A 17,311-nucleotide genomic window follows, 5' to 3' on the forward strand; every position below is an offset into this window, starting at 1 on the left:
TGTTAAGCGCTCGCAAGTCGTCTTCCGCTTCTATCATCGCACCTGGAAAACTTTCTTCTCGTGGTGCAGGCTCCGAGGTCGCCCTCCGCTCGTATTCTCTATTCCTGGCATCTTGGATTTTCTTCAGTCCGGTTTGGACTCCGGCTTGGCTCTGAGTTCCCTCAAAGGTCAGATTTCAGCGTTATCTGTGTTATTCCAACGTAGGATCGATGCCAACCTTCAAGTTAAAACTTTCATTCAGGGGTCTCACATGTCGTATCCCCCTACAGAATGCCGTTGGAGACCTGGGATCTCAACTTGGTTCTGGGGGTTCTTCAGGAACCTCCTTTTGAGCCTCTTCAGGACATCCCGCTTACGGTCCTATCCTGGAAGGTTGCCTTCCTTGTGGCCGTAACGTCTATCAGACGGGTCTCAGAATTGGCTGCTTTATCCTGCCGAGCTCCTTTTCTTGCTTTCCATCAAGACAAGGTAGTCCTTCGTCCATCTCCGGATTTTCTCCCTAAGGTGGTGTCCTCTTTTCACCTTAACGAGGACATCATTCTTCCCTCTCTTTGTCCGCAGCCAAAACACAGGGTTGAAAAAGCCCTTCATACTCTGGACATCGTACGGGCCCTTCGGAGGTACATTTCCAGAACGGCTCCTTTCAGACAATCAGACTCCCTTTTCGTTCTCCCGGAGGGTCACAGAAAGGGTTTGGCTGCGTCTAAAGCCACGATAGCCAGATGGATTCGTTCTGCTATCCAAGAATCCTATCGAGTCAGGGGCAGACCTATCCCAGCGGGGATTAGAGCTCACTCCACTCGGTCGATGGGTGCTTCCTGGGCCATCCGGCACCAGGCAACGGCGGAGCAGGTTTGCAAGGCCGCAACGTGGTCCAGCCTGCATACCTTCACAAGGCACTACAATGTCCACATCCATTCCTCGGCAGACGCGGCTCTTGGCAGACGTGTTCTGCAAGCAGCCGTCGCGCACTTGTAAGTCAGATGGTACACGGAGTTGTTTGGTTGTATTGTTTCCCACCCAGGGACTGCTTTGGGACGTCCCATGGTCCTGTGTCCCCCAATGTGGCGATGGAGAAATAGGGATTTTTGTGTGTACTCACCGTAAAATCCTTTTCTCCGAGCCACTCATTGGGAGACACAGCACCCACCCTGTTAGCCTGTTCGGCTCTTTACCGTTTTCAGTTTTATGACTTTCTTTGACATGTTGTACTTTACTGTTACATGGTACTTTGTTGTTATTCTCCTACTGCTTTTGCACTGAACTGGGTCTCTGGAAGCCAGCATGAGGGTGTATACTGCAGGGGAGGAGCTAACCTTTTTTTTTGTCTCAGCTTAGTGTCAGCCTCCTAGTGACAGCAGCATTACACCCATGGTCCTGTGTCCCCCAATGAGTGGCTCGGAGAAAAGGATTTTACGGTGAGTACACACAAAAATCCCTATTTTCTCTAGCAAAATGGGGGTGCCATTTTGAGTTAGATAATTTTATTTTTTATTTTGCCTTAAGAAATGTATATGTCAAAATCAAATGAAAATATGGATATTATAGATAGCGCCATTGCTGGCGCCTGCATGATGAATGTAATTTTTTAACATTTTTTTCAAACTATAAGATATGCAGTATGCATAATAGGGGGCAGGTCACCGAGGGATCAGTGATCTGTCATAAGCCATAAGGATGAATATCTAAGCAGAGCACCACATAAAGCCCTGCCCACAGGCCACCCCAAACCGCAAGAATCTCATTAACTGAAAACTGCAAATAAATATAAAACAACCACCACAAGACGGATTTCATCAACCAAGGTATCATTTTAATAAGTATAATGGCGCCGGCCTGTCACTGTCTGTAGGTTTCTGAGCACAATCCTGCTGAAAGGTTCACTTTAATGTAACAAGCAATAATCCCTGTTCCAGGTGAGTTTAATGGGTATAAATTACGTATAACCTTTACTCATTTACAAATACTTTGACTATATTCTGTTTGCATTCACAGTATTAGTGTTTCGATTTTTTAAAATCAAACTTATAGTGGGGAGGCCACAGTTATAATCATAATTTGCTAGCTTTTTTTTTTAAACGGGTTACAAAATGGTACTTTTCTAAATAAATGCTTTATAAATACTATACAACATCCTACTAGCTCTAGATTGTACAGATTGTCTTTTGCGTATTATTGCCAAGTCTTTAATCTAGAAGAATACTTTGATGTTGTGCCATCATGAGTTCATTCAATAATACAATAAGATTACACATACTCTTTTAAAGTAGTTGTAGAGAAATGTCAGGAGTTTTAATTAATAAGGGGGCTAGTTGCAGAGACCCCCATCAATTGCTAGAATGACAGGGTACACATGCTTAGCATAGTGCTACTCCTTTTGAGAATGAACACGTGCTCATTACAAATAGTTCATGATGTCCATCATCAGTGTTACACAAAAAGGCATCTCTTCTCTATCTTTATAGTTTACAATAAATTATTATAATCTTAATAAAAATATTAAACATTCAGAATCGGTTATGGTAAATGGTAAACAAAGCCAGCTAAACTGTTTCCTTCATTTACAACTATTCTTTTCTCCTTATAACAGAAGGACAGGTTTGGATACAGATTAATAGCAGAATCCGCTAGTGGGCTACTTTTCATGAATGGGTGTACAGACACCCATTCACTTACATTACCATTGTTCGGCACAATACACTGGATGCAGTACATAAAGGCAGTTCACCTGCTGTGAACATAAATGCTAGCACTAAAAATCAACATTTATAAAATGGATGGGGTACCACTATTTCCACCCTACTGCATCATCTATATACCTCAACAGAAATCTGACTACGTGCACAATGCAATGAACTTTCCATTAAAAAATGTAAAGAACGCTTTGTCTTGAAATTTGCGATTAAAGGTTGGCTAATGCTTGCGTATACAAGGGGCATTCATTAAAGATTTCCCCTGACCCACTTCCTGTGCACTGAGAGCAATGAAACTTGGCACAGTGATTAGTCCTTCTCTACATAGGTGCCACCTAGGGACACACACTTCTCCCATCCCTTTAAGCAGCTGTAAACTCCTCGCTTTTAGAAGTCGACAGGTAGCGCCAAAAGCCACATTGTGACTTTGGCAATCAGGGTCTCATCATCTGGAAAATGCTTGCCCTTCAAAAATAACTTACCAATTGTTAGAAAGAGGTGGAAGTCCGATGGTGCGAGGTCGGGTGAATAAGGGTGATGCCATAGAATTTCAAAGCCACAGGAGCATGCTTCCATTTGGGCAACATGTGAGTTGTGAACTTGTGCATTGTCTTGCAGGAGGTGGACACATTTGGTGAGCATGCGATGTCTCTTGGTTTTGATGGCCTCACGCAATTTCCGCAGCAGTGAAGCATTGTATGCCCCAGTGATCATGGTACCCTTTGCTAGGAAATCCATCAATGCTACTCTGTGCTGGTCCCAAAATACTGTGAGCATGACCTTGCCTGCCAAAGGTTGGTCACGTGCCTTCTTTGGAGGCGGTGAGTCATGATGCTTCCATTGCATCGACTGGACTTTAGTCTGAGGATCATGGTGATTTACCCATCTTTCATCCAGTGTGATCAGTCTGTTGAAAAAGTCCTCCTGGTTTCCATGGCACATCGTCAATAGAGCCTGAGAGCATTTGACTCGTTCCTGCTTCTGGAAAGGTGTGAGCAGCCGGGGAACCCAGCGAGCGGATACCTTATGCATGTGAAGATGGTCTTGGATGATACTTTTCCACGGACCCCACACTAATCTTGACATTTTGGCATAGGTGATGCGATAATTTTCCAAAATGGCGACCTCCACTTGCTGGATGTTGTGTTCATCAATAGCAGAGTGGGGTCTCCCTGGAATTGAAGCTGTTTGCACCGAAGTACGACCACATGTGAAATGACGATGCCAGTTCTTGACTACATCATGTCACGGGGAATCATCACAATAAACCTCTATCATCTCATTGAACGTCTCCTTTGGTGTGCGACCTTTCAAGTAAAGGAACTTGATGACTGCTCTGTATTCCACTGGGTCCATTATCAAACCTCACACCACTTCACCACCTGTAAAATCAAGACTTATCAGTTCTGAATTGCAGTTGTGCAGATTCAGCATCCTGTGATAAATAGAAGTGGGTCAGGGGAAATCTTTAATGAATGCCCCTCCTAGCTATAAAGTAGGCCCCCGGATTAATATTACTGATGGGCCCTTGGCACCCAAAGTACAACAATGTAGTAGGATCTAAGGTTGCAGAACCTGTAGACAGTCTGTGTGTCTAGTGGTCTTAGTCTGCTTTATGTATATTGCCGTGCGTAGTCCCAAGAAATATTGACAACAGTACTTGGTAGCCTATTCAGATATGCAAAGAAACAGTCCCCGGTGATGGCATATCTTTTAGAACAGGACATGTTCAACTGTAGTCTTCTCCCCTAACAATGCTACATTTAGTCTAGTAAGGATTATCTGGCTTGGTCTGAATTTATGCCTGCACTGACCAGGACTCGCTTACCACATTTTCTGCTTTGTGATGTGTTCTGGTCTATTCCTGAAGCAGAACCTGTCTTAAAGGGATTGTTCACAGGCAAAAAGATGAGGTGATTCAAACCCCTTTTGTGTTATTTTAGCCCTCTCTATGCATCTGAAGACTTACCGTACTTTGCTATTAAAATAAATTAGACTTCCAGCTATCCTTCACACACAGCACTGATGACCTGACAGCATAGGAATTCCTGCTCTGTTTGGCACAGGGCTTGAAGTTGATACATTGGGTCTAGGGCTGAAAGCTTAAGGCTAAGTGCACACGTCGCAGAATTGCCGTGGAAATGTCCGCGGCAATTCTGCAACTGCTGCCGTGGGTATATTGCATGCGGAATTGGCATGCATATTCCTAGCGTTTTGCAAGCATAATTGGCTTGCAGAATGCTAGCGTTTTCCAAGCGATCTGTAGCATCGCTTGGAAAACTGACAGGTTGGTCACACTTGTCAAACATAGTGTTTGAGAAGTGTGGTGTGACCAACTTTTTACTATTGATGCTGCCTATGCAGCATCAATAGTAAAAAGATATAATGTTAAAAATAATAAAAAAATAAAAATGGTTATACTCACCTTCTGATGGCCCCGGGTCTCCTCAGCGATGCACGCGGTGTCTTCCATTCCTATAGATGCTTTGTGTTCAGGACCTGCGATGACGTCGCGGTCACATGACCGCGACGTCATCACAGGTCCTGATCACAAAGCATCCATGGGAATGGAAGCGGCCTCGTGCACCGCTGGGGTCCGGGAAGACTCCGGGGCCATCAGAAGGTGAGTATATCACTTATTTTTTTTTTTTATATATATATATATATACCCAGTCCGTGGAGGAAAGTCTCCTCCACCCTGGGTACCAACCACACATGATCTGCTTACTTCCCGCATGGTGGGCATAGCACCATGCGGGAAGTAAGCGGATCAATGCATTCCTAGGTGTGCGGAATCCTTGCGATTTCGCAAATTTAATGAACATGCTGCGTTTTTTTCTGGAAAGCGTTACTGCTCAGGAAAACAACGCAGCATGTGCACAAAAAATGCGGATTGCATTCTATTAAATAGGATGCTTAATGTGAGCGTTTTTTTCGCAGTTTTATAGCGTTTTTATAGCAAAAAAGCACGAAAAAAAGCGACGTGTGCACACAGCCTAAAGCAGTTTTTACTTATTAATTTTATTACTGTAGCAAGTTCCCCAGTGTAAGGCTATGTGCACACGTTCAGGATTTCTTGCAGAAATTTCCTGAGCAAAACCTGACATTTTCTGCAAGAAATCCGCGTGCGTTTTTGACGCGTTTTTTCCGGAGCTTCCCAATGCATTAAATAGCGGGAAAAACGCAAAAAATCCGCAAAATTAATGAACATGCTGCGTTTTTTACCATGATGCGTTTTTTTTCGTGGAAAAAAAATGCATCATGTGCACAAAAATTGCGGAATGCATCCTAAATGACGGGATGCATAATGTATGCATTTTTTTATGCATTTTTTTAGCGAAAAATCGCGAAAAAAACGCAACGTGCACACAGCCTAAAAATACCTAAATTAGGTTAACTTGCCCTCCACAAGTGCAGTGATGCCCCCCTGCTGCTACTGTACTGTCACAGGTTTAGCAGGACAGAGAAGAGCCAGAAGACTGCAGTGTCTTATTTATCCTACTCCTGCACTGATGAGAAGCACTTCACCTTCATATTAAATGGTGTAAGTTTCTTTTAGCAGTGCAGGGGTTAATCGGCTCAGTTCGGAGCTCCTGGAAGCTTTCCTGCCTTAAGGCTCAGCTGTCCACTGTTAGCCACTCCTATCTCCTATATAATCTGGACCCTGGATAGCACTCATTGTCAGAGTGGCTTTTGCTGCATGGCTGGTTCTTGTTGGTGGTGGTTGTAATTGGAGAAGGCGTTTGGATTTATCTGTGACTGTTGCTAGGTTTTGAGTGTGTGATAACCCTTCTTCTCTTACTTTGGTTTAACCCCATCATCCACTCCCCGGTACATACCTGTGTTGCGTGTGAGTATATTTTTATGTTTGGGATTGGGTGATAAATGGAGAAGTGGTGCATATGTTTCTGTTATACTGTCATGTCGGACGCTGTTCAGACCAGGTCGTCCGACAGACAGCGGTAATTCCGCTTTTGACCACTATTTGCTCATTGACATCTGCTAGATTTTATCTAGCTGTTCCGGGGTTAATTTACCTAATCCTTGGATTGGAAGCTGGGCCATGCCCACTGCCTTTAAATAGTTCTCCTGATCTTTGGGCGTCGCCGATTATAGCTTCCGTCTTGTGCGTTGTTATCTCGGTCTGGAGTAGAGAGCTGGTGGTTGGAGATTCGTTGCTGGTGGTGTATTTTCCTTTGTCTTATTTACTCCTTCCTATATTTGTATTTATTTTGCCCTGCACATTTATAGTGTATTCCTGAGTGACTGCGGCGTGGTGTATATTTTCCTTTATCCTTGTCTGTGCTAACTGTGGGTATTGGGGAATAACATCTTCACTGGTTGGTGGGCGGAGGTTTCAGCCTAGGGCTGAGCTCAGGAGACGGTGAGGTTCGAGGCCTGGACATGCACACCTTCAGTGTAAACTTCAGGTAGAGGGTCAGTCAGGATTTCCCTAGTCTGAGGGAAACTGCAGGGGCCCGGGTTATTAGCTCTCGCTCACCTAGTCTCTCCCTGACATATACTTTTCCTCTATTTGTTCCACTCCTGGTTTTGGCTTACAAATACTGACCAAATACTGCTAGTGTGACGGCAGCCTTACAACCACAGCAATCAAATCACTGTACTAAGAGATCATGTCAGTGTAGACACCACAAAACCACAGGGACTACAGTGATCAAATTGATCAAATGCGCTGCAATCATGACATTAAACTTGCCGCTTGTCAAAAAAAAAAGAGTGGGTACATGTCACAACTCTGTTGTTGGGTGTACCAGGACCAGGGGGTCCTTCTCTGTCCCCAAAGCTAGGGGCACCCTAGCTCACCCTGTTCCCTAGAATACTTCTGGCTGATAAATTTAGAAGTGGTGCATATGTTTCTGTTATACTTTTCCTCTGTTTGTTCCACTCCTGGTTTTGGCTTACAAATACTGATGTAAAATACTGACCAAATATTGCTAGTGTGACGGCAACCTAAGTGTTGTAGTCTTAACATCCACTGCAGCCAGTCGACAAAGATCGGAGCTGCAGCAGTGTTATCCTACAATGGATCAACCCATCCTGGACTTGGAACAGGCTCAAGAGATTTGTATTGGTAGGAAGATATCACATGGACTCCCTTCACTCTGTTGTTGCATCTCTGTAACTAGAATTCCTCTGTTCAAAAGACATATGCAACAGGTATCTTCACATACCCATCATCAAGTTCCATTTCTTTTGCTTCACTGATGATTCTTTTTATCTTCAGTTTGTTACACTTCCCTTTGATTGGCTACAGCCCCTGGGACTTTACCAAGGTGCATGCTTCCCTAATGTTGCTCTTCCATGCTAGAGAGATGGCAACAATCGCCTGTCTGGACAATCTTTTGGTGAAGGGCTTCATAAAGGGAGCATATGTCCAGTTTAAAAATCAACTTGCATTAATTTGTGCTCTTTGCTTGAATCATCAAATGACAAAGAGACATTTCTAATTCAATTCCAGTGCCTGGAATTTCTAGCATGACCTTTGCCACCTGGGTGTGTCTTCTGTTTCTTCCACCAGAGAAGCTGTTTTTTTTTCCTGAGATGGAGTGTTTAATTTGCATATGTAAATCTCATGTATCATCTGCTTATTGCATGATGGTTTTGAGCTGCATGATCTCTGTTTACAGGGTTGTTAAAAATGGGGGGGTATTTTTAAATAATTTAAATTACCTAAGCGTGAGGACCCCTCTATTCTTGATAACTAGCCTTGCTGAATCTGACAGCTGGAGGTTGCAGCCCCCATCTGTGAGTTTTGTCTGGCTGGTTATCAAAAATAGGGGGAATGCACAACTTTTTTTTTTTTAATTTATAGCACAGGAGCGGCAGATGAAAACTCCCATCTGCCGCTCCTGCTCTCACTGTAATAAGCGGCTGCATGATGTGTCAGATGATGGGATCACTAGTCCCATCAGCTGACACCAGTGACCGGAGTTAAAGTTTATACCTCCGATCACAGCTGAGTGCTCCCGCTGTCTTCTGACACCGTGGGAACTGCGGCTTTCTGACCAACAGGGAGGATTTCCCCGCCAATCAGAACCGGTGTTTGCCGCGCTGTCCTGCATATGACAGCATGTTAAACACTGTAATGTTGGGCCCCCCATTCAAGCGAATGGGGTTCGGGTCCACTCTGCTGGATGACGGGCTGCATGGATACACCAGAGGTAGCAGAGCCAAGTGTGAGGTCACATCCGGCTGTCCTGTCTGCCCGTTATTGTGCTATCCATGAGAGGTCAGTTTTTCACAGACCGCGTTTAGAGTGAAATCTAGTCGTGTGACTGCACCCTTACAGAAAGTGTGATATAAGGCTACGTTCACATTTGCAGTCGGCGCCGCAGCGTCGCCGCATGCGTCATGCGCCCCTATATTTAACATGGGGGCGCATGGACATGCGTCGCACTTGCGTTTTGCGCCGCATGCGTCCCTGCGGCACCCGCGTCCGGGCGCAGAGGACGCAGCAAGTTGCATTTTTGCTGCGTCCAAAATCAATCAAAAAAAGGACGCATGCGGCGCAAAACGCAGCGTTGTGCATGCGTTTTGCTGCGTTTTTGTTTGCGTTGCGGCGCCAACGCTGCGGCGCACAACGCAAATGTGAACGTAGCCTAACTGGACTTTTTAGATTCTTAATATATTTTCGATTATCTTCTCTATTATGTACGTTAGGTCAATGTATTTTTTTTTTTATAGATTAAAGAATATTCTCCAAATACACTAATTCAGCAACACAATAATTTGGATACTGCTTTGGAGAATAGTTATTGTGGAGATACTGTGGCAATTTTCCCTGGGGAATATAAGTCTGAAGCTATGGCTATGTTGACAGATGACATCACTATTAAAGGTGAAGTGTGCAAGTCTAATATTTTATCTTTGTCTTTTATATAATGTTATTGCATGTTTGCTTAGTCAATCTACAATCCCCCTGTAATACGGTAGGTACTTTTAATGTTAACTAAGAATCTTCTGTTTAGCTTATTAAATTTTGCTTAGTTGCTGTAGACGAATGTATAATATTTGGAAATGCGGTTCTTGTAATTTTCTACAGTTGTGTGATGTTGCCAAATAATTGAATTGTGGTGATCTGGCATCAGATGGCTAATTACTAATTTACCTGTGTGAGCTTCTGGTGAATGGCTATGAGACACCGTTTTTGTTTAATTTTGGGTTGAGTTAGAACAGTTGCGTTTAAAAAAAAAAATCTGCCATTATGTGTTGGAATGTGACTGTAGTTCAGCAAACTTTATGCACTAAAATGATGTGCTTGGGAGAGGGCCTGGCAGCACAGTAATTTCAACCCACCTAGGCACTTCATTTGTTGTGTATGTAATCAACAGTTGCCCGTACAGAATGAGGTCCCTTATATAGAGAGGCATGTGTGGGATGGTATGCATTTTAAAATTAGTAAGTATTTCTGTAATTTTTAAAAAAGCATAAAGGCTTAATCCATAGGGAGAGGAAACGGACATTGCCTACATGTGGGGAAAAAATGTAGTGGTGATATTTGAAAATCCCAATCTTAAAGGGACCCTGATAGCTCCCCATGTCCCCCAAACTGCCACCATGTATTTATTTTTCCTAACATACTTTTTGTACTGTATATTCGATTGCACGACATGCAGTCAATGGGTTGCGAACTAGATCCGTTCAGTCGCTTTGTTTGTAAACTATGTCAGTTGGAACGGGCTAGGAAAAAAACAAAAAGCTAATACTTACCTGACTGGCTAACCCACTGCTCACCACCCCCGCCATCTGCTCTGCTTCTTTTGATCGTTAACTGCGCCACATCTCTGACCCCTTCACTATAGACCAGGGCCTTTCAGCCGTGTCCAAGCTTCGACGTTTACTTTGCATCAGAAGGTCGCAACATCACAACCTTATGATGAGCAGCGACTTAAGGCCTCTTCATTATAGGATAGGACTTACAGCTGTTTCCGTGCCGGACCATGCAATTATGACTCGGACCTTATGACGAACAGTGACGGGCTGGAGATGCAGCCCGCAATGGCAGAACAAAGAGTTTGTCTGGAGTATGTATATGTGTATATATGTGTGTATGTATGTATGTATATATATATATATATATATATATATATATATATATATATATATATATATATATAATATATATTTTTTTTTTTTTCCTGTTATCATCCAAGGTTTCATAAGTTGGATGTTTTATAAGTTGGGAACTCCTTGTATATGGCAATTTTTTTTTCTTATAAATCTCATTGCGATATGCACAGACTAGTCATCACACTAATCATGGTATCACCCCCTGGTAGGCATTAAAATATGATTTGCAACAGCCGATGTAACTGCAGGCTCTTCAGAAAAAAGGAAATAATTTAGCTCACCCTTATGATGGTATTCTCACAGCCTATGAGAATTTTGATCCGAGCACGGAAACGTCTCTGCTTGACGCCAGGTACTTGTGCATGAAAATGAAGGTATCCAGCTCAGGAAACAAAATCAAAAGTCTTTATTTGGACAAATTTAAAAAGTAAGCTGCTTGACAAACCAGGGCATACAGGGGGAAGGAATGTCTTGAATAACTGGACTCGTTTCGAACACGTGTAGTGTTCTTAGTCCTCAGTTTTACCTGCAGGCTCTTAGCAAATCTTGCGTAGGAGTGTGATTTTCATCCTTTCTTTTCACTGTGCAGTGAAGTCGAGTGTATATTTCCCGGCTTCATAGGTGTATGGAACATGTCCAGGGAGCACATTGTGATTAACCTAATCCGTCGTCCACAAAGGAGTCAAAGACAAAAGCTGGAAGGAGAACACTGTAAGCATGGCTGTGGTTCACGAATATGCGCAGTGCGCCTATTAAGCTGGGGGGCATGCACCCGGCTTAATTGTGCACTGACCTGAAAGGACGAAAGTGGCACGCATGCAAATCATGTATCATGTCCACAAGGAAGTGTTAACATGATTAGTGGGACAACTAGTCTGAGGATCCCAACAGCCTCCACCAACTAGTCTGACACTAGTTGGGATATTGCAAACAGATTTGCTTTTGCCGTACAGTGCATTCAACCGATTATATAATGCAAAGGAATTGTTAGGAAGGGTATTAACAGAAGTATAAAGACATGGGGCGATTTCGGGGGCACGTGGAGCTGTCATCTTCCCTTTAAAGAGTTGTGACTTTCCAAACTATTTGCATTCTAAAATGTGACTTGCAACATATCCAACATAGACCAAGGCACTTTATTATCTTCAGCTGTAGCTTAGATGTGCAGCAATACTTTTTGTACACATTAGAAGAAAAATAAGGTTGCAAATCCTTGTAACTAAATGTAGTCACCCTCACTGAGATCTGTCCAGAATAGAAACCGTATGCACCTTCAAATGTTTTTTAATCGTGCGCAAGAAAAATCTAACATGGCATGTTTTACAACATAAACATGTTCTGCATTTTGAAGCTTTCATTTATTTCCAGTTTTATAAACATTTTGTTTATGCAACAATCCTGCAAGTAGAGGCCAAAATTATTAGTATGGGAAAGAGACACTAATGCCCGGTTCAATGAAATTTGGATATCACAAGGTGGCTGATATAACAGGAATGTGGCTTGCATCCAAAAGCTAAACTAAGCTTTCAATTCAATCATATTCCATAAAGATTGCAGCGGGAAACCATACAGACATGATCCGACAACTTATCCACTTGATGTTAGGTTGTGATTTTTGCAGTGTAACGGACAGTGGGAAATGTCATTGAAAGTAATTTTGTTATATTAGCAATCAGTAATTCTTGCATAATTTTGAGTGCAGTTTCTTGCTAGTAACTAGTCATTTAATTCTTCCAAATTTGTGAAAATATGATTTATGTATCAAACAAGGCTAACTTCTTATCATTGTGTAGTGATACAGAAGTTGTCCACTTGAAAGTTTGTTTTTTTTTTTTGTTTGTTTCTTTACTGTGTTTGAAATATAAATATACAGGACTTAATAATGTATTGGTAATATCAAAGGAGACCCATTGGCGAGCTATCGACATCAGTCACGAGTTATAGAAAAGCCGCGGAGACACCATCACGTGTTTCTCAACACAAGCAAATGCTTTTCTACATGCATTTGCATATTTCCCATAAGGGATGGGGGCAGTGTTCTGGATCACTGCGTTGAGAAACACGTGATGGTGTCTCCGCGGTGTTGGATGTTTTGATCTCCCCGAGGTCATTCATCCTTATGTTCATAGCCTTTTCACTAGGCACTGCTCCTAATAGCCAGTTTCCTACTCCACACTGATGAGGGGCAAATACCCCGAAACAGCTGTCTGTGGATGGATACCATGTTTTGGCGTAGGTGGTTTTCCTTTATTGGATGCTGCCCTTCCCGTGGTTGTTCCTTCCCGGTGAAAGACCTGGCTATTCATTGCTTGCATTGAGAAACACGTGATGGTGTCTCCGCGGCTTTTCTACATGCAACTACTAAATATGTCACTTTTCTGGTGAGGTGCCCATACTTATGCACCTGTCAAATTTTGTTTGAATGCAGATTGCACATTTTCTGTTAGTACAATAAACCTCATTTCAAGGCAGAAACATTACTGTGTCCAACAGTTATTGGATATATGAATATATGAAACTGAAATAGCTGTTGCAAAAAAAACTTTTATAAAACATTAAGCTTAAGATTAATAGTGGTGCCCAAACTTTTTCATATAACTGTATATACCGTCCTCAATGCAGAGTGCCCCGATAACCAGTAAGTGACAGGGCAGCCTCTCCGGCGACTACTTGTCCTAGGTGCAGTTCCCTGATGGACCTGAGAGTAAGCGGGCACTAGAGAGCTGCAACTGTGTAAGCTCCATCACCAATTGGTGACAGCGGGGGGTATCAGTATTCCCCTGCTCTCCTCTCGTGTGTTTCCTTACAGTGGCATGTACAAGCATGTCATTCTGGGTGCCCATTGGCCTCTGCAACGTGAATGCAAAATGCTGCTGGGTTGCCATGGTAACCAGGGTGCTGCTGAAGGCTCTAATGGCTGCCGCGTGGGTACTCCTGTGAACCTCAGCCCCAGTCTGGGCTTAATAGCAGACTGTGATTTTATCTATATACTGCAATACAGTTCCAATGAGCATCTTCACATTAAACTTATACTGAAGCATACTACCTGTTTTTCATGTATATTAATTACATTATTATTAATACAGGAAAGAAATATATCTTGGTACCGTGTTAGCCAGTAGATAAACATTTAGAATTGAGAGTCCTCAGTGGTTGATACCTTTTAATGGCTAACTGAAAAGATGGTAACAAAATGCAAGCTTTCGAGGCTACATACGTCTCTTCATCAAGCAAAGACTAAAACAAATTCTGAAGAATCACATATTTATGCACAACATAGTATAGAAAAAAAAAAAAAAGGAGAGAGGGGAAAAAAACCATGGATAAGCCAGGTGACATGAAGCAGAATTACCATGGGTGATAAACAGTTACGTCCATAAATATTGGGCCAATTCTTAGATAAGGATTGTTTTATTGTCCTGTGATTAAGGTCTCTGTTGTGATGACCCCACATGGTCTGATGGGCAAGTTCCTTAGTTGTAGTTAGTTGATGTAAAAAGACATAAATCCGTGTGACTATTGCAAAACAATGGGGAGACAAAAAGCGCAATAGGGTCTTATCCACATTACATAGAGGAGAATATACACCAAATTTGCTCACCTGGTTAGGATGAGATTAGAGCATGTAGATAGCGGCTGCTGCAGATCCACAGGTCTTCACCGACCAGAGAAAATAATGTCTTCAAAAGGAGATTTGTAGTTAAATTTCCGCGCTGCCGCTAAGATGAATTTCAGGAGAGTATAGTTGATTCACAGTGGTTTTATTCAACGCGTTTCAGGGGTCTCATGCCCCCTTCATCAGGAAATACCACACAGAATATACAGGCATCACAGGTATAAATAGTTTTGCTAGGTTAAAAAAATGAGCTCCACCAGGTCAGATGACTCAGTGTCAAAGTTCAATGATAACACACCATTAACAATTCAAACGATTAGAGAGGTATATACAATGACAAAATACAATGACTTATTTTATGTTTCTAGACAATAGTTCCAAATTTGCAACATTAAGGAGGAAATTAAAAATTTAGAAAAAAAAAAAAATCTCTACTTAAATGGACAAGAACCTGTAAGAAAAAGAGCTACTCCAGTTCAGAAGCGAATGCCTTACAGATGGACTACCGTGTGGAATCAACAAGTTGCTATTTTCTTATCCCATCTGAGATCCCATACAGGGGCCAATGGGTTTCTCACCAGTAATTCCACCAAAGGAATTTTTAAATGTGGCACAAAAAATTGCTTATGCTGTTCCAGCATAAATCATAAATCTGATTGTATAATTTCCTGCTCCACTAAAGAAAAATTTATGATTCCTTTTTTCCTGAATTGCAATTCTGACTTTGTAATATATGTTATTGAATGTCCCTGTGGTAAACAGTATGTGGGGAGAACCACACAGCCCCTTCACCTCAGACTGAATTCCCATCGTCACAATATAAAAAAAGGCTTACTCACTCATGGTCTGTCCAGACATTATGCCCTAGTGCATAATAAGGACTTTAAACTATTAAAAATCAGCCCTATTGATCATATACCTAAGCATGTACCTAATAGATCCATGAAACTAAATAGGAAAGAAGTATATTGGATCTACAAATTAGGTAGCCTAAAACCACAAGGCTTAAATGAAATAACTGAGGTTTTCATCTGAATAGTACATTTTTTTTTTTTTTTTTCTTCTCCACCCTCCCACTTTTATATTTTTATTTATTTATATATATTTAAATAAACTACCAAGGTTTTATCTGAATGCGTAGCCCTCCCCCCTTTTTTATGAATTTGATATATCTATATTTATATTTTTATTGATATATCTATATTTATATTTTTATTTGTATAGTTATGATTGATTTTTTAATCCTTTGTGCTGTGAGCCACTTAAGATTTAAATTTACATTTTCATTTAGGATTATCTTGGAGTCATTCATTGATATGTTTAGTTGTAATTTCCTCAAACTCCTCATGTGGGCATAGTCTGAGTCTGCCCTGGAGAGGAGCGTTTTCACTCCTTTATTGCATACAAATTGTCTCCATCACAACTCTGTCCTGAATAGTGGTTTTTGACTCTTGAGATTAAATCCAGGGAGCTGGTGCTGATTGTGGCAGCTTCACAGGGTGTAATGACCCCTCCCGACAGGAGCACTTAACTCAATCATCCTTTTCTCTGCTGCCAGGCGTCCCAGTTTATCTGCTGTTCTTTGAGGTCACCGAGTGCTGTGTATTCATTCATTCCCCTCCCTTGGCAATGTTATATTGTCTCTTGTTAAATATATCTATTATTGGTCCTTGGACAGGTGAAGTGTCACTTTCATTTTGTTTCTGCGCTCACTTCGAGCGCTGGTTTGCTGCTTAAATTGTTACTCTTATGTACATGACGCAATTTTAAACTCACTAATTATAATTTTCGTAATTTTAGATCACCCCAAACCACGACAAATTAATTTTCATATATATATATTTTTTAATGGAAAATAATAAAACATGATTTTATTCCACATTTAATGTAAAGATTCCAATGGATTCACGATAAGAAAATAGCAACTTGTTGATTCCACACGGTAGTCCATCTGTAAGGCATTCGCTTCTGAACTGGAGTAGCTCTTTTTCTTACAGGTTCTTGTCCATTTAAGTAGAGATTTTTTTTTTTTTCTAAATTTTTAATTTCCTCCTTAATGTTGCAAATTTGGAACTATTGTCTAGAAACATAAAATAAGTCATTGTATTTTGTCATTGTATATACCTCTCTAATCGTTTGAATTGTTAATGGTGTGTTATCATTGAACTTTGACACTGAGTCATCTGACCTGGTGGAGCTCATTTTTTTAACCTAGCAAAACTATTTATACCTGTGATGCCTGTATATTCTGTGTGGTATTTCCTGATGAAGGGGGCATGAGACCCCTGAAACGCGTTGAATAAAACCACTGTGAATCAACTATACTCTCCTGAAATTCATCTTAGCGGCAGCGCGGAAATTTAACTACAAATCTCCTTTTGAAGACATAAATCCGTGTGACACATTCATTCCTGCATTTAGAGTGTCAAAGGTCGTCATCAGTTTATATTCCCAGACTCTCCTGTCTTTCTGCGATTTGAAGTTACCCTTTAATACAAGTAATTTCATGTCCATAATGTTATGATTTGGGAGACAGAAATGTATTGCCACAGGTATATCCATTATTTTTTCTCTTATTGTATTATTAATACAATTGATTTTTGAAATAATTTGTGTGATTCTTTTAAAGGTGTTGGAAAGAAGGGCGAAATAATTATTGCATCACATCCTTTTTGTGATAACTTTGTTGCTTCCAGAGCACAAAATATAAAAATTATTAACCTCACATTAAGACAGAAAGGGACATATGATGGCATAGTCGTTGTGGAGTCTGGTCATCTGACTCTCCAAGATTGTGATCTCCAGTGTGACGGGACTGGCGTTTGTGTTCTTACAGGAGCAGCTTTAACAATGAAAGATTGCGAAATAAGTGGTTCACAGGTAAGCTAACTGTACAGACATAAATATAAAG

General features: G+C 41.5%; 1 protein-coding gene across 2 annotated transcripts in view; it reads left to right on the forward strand.

The window, feature by feature from the left end:
• The window catches only part of SHCBP1L (SHC binding and spindle associated 1 like), a 121,808-nt gene that overhangs the window by 61,572 nt on the left and 42,925 nt on the right, over nt 1-17,311 (forward strand). For both annotated transcript variants that reach the window (XM_077275971.1, XM_077275970.1), the window contains exons 7-8: nt 9,399-9,552; nt 17,030-17,280. In XM_077275971.1, coding sequence (XP_077132086.1) covers nt 9,399-9,552; nt 17,030-17,280 — 405 coding nt within the window. The remainder of the gene's footprint in view (nt 1-9,398; nt 9,553-17,029; nt 17,281-17,311) is intronic.

Source organism: Ranitomeya variabilis, chromosome 8, assembly GCF_051348905.1.
Source record: "Ranitomeya variabilis isolate aRanVar5 chromosome 8, aRanVar5.hap1, whole genome shotgun sequence".
Taxonomy (NCBI): Eukaryota; Metazoa; Chordata; class Amphibia; order Anura; family Dendrobatidae; genus Ranitomeya; species Ranitomeya variabilis.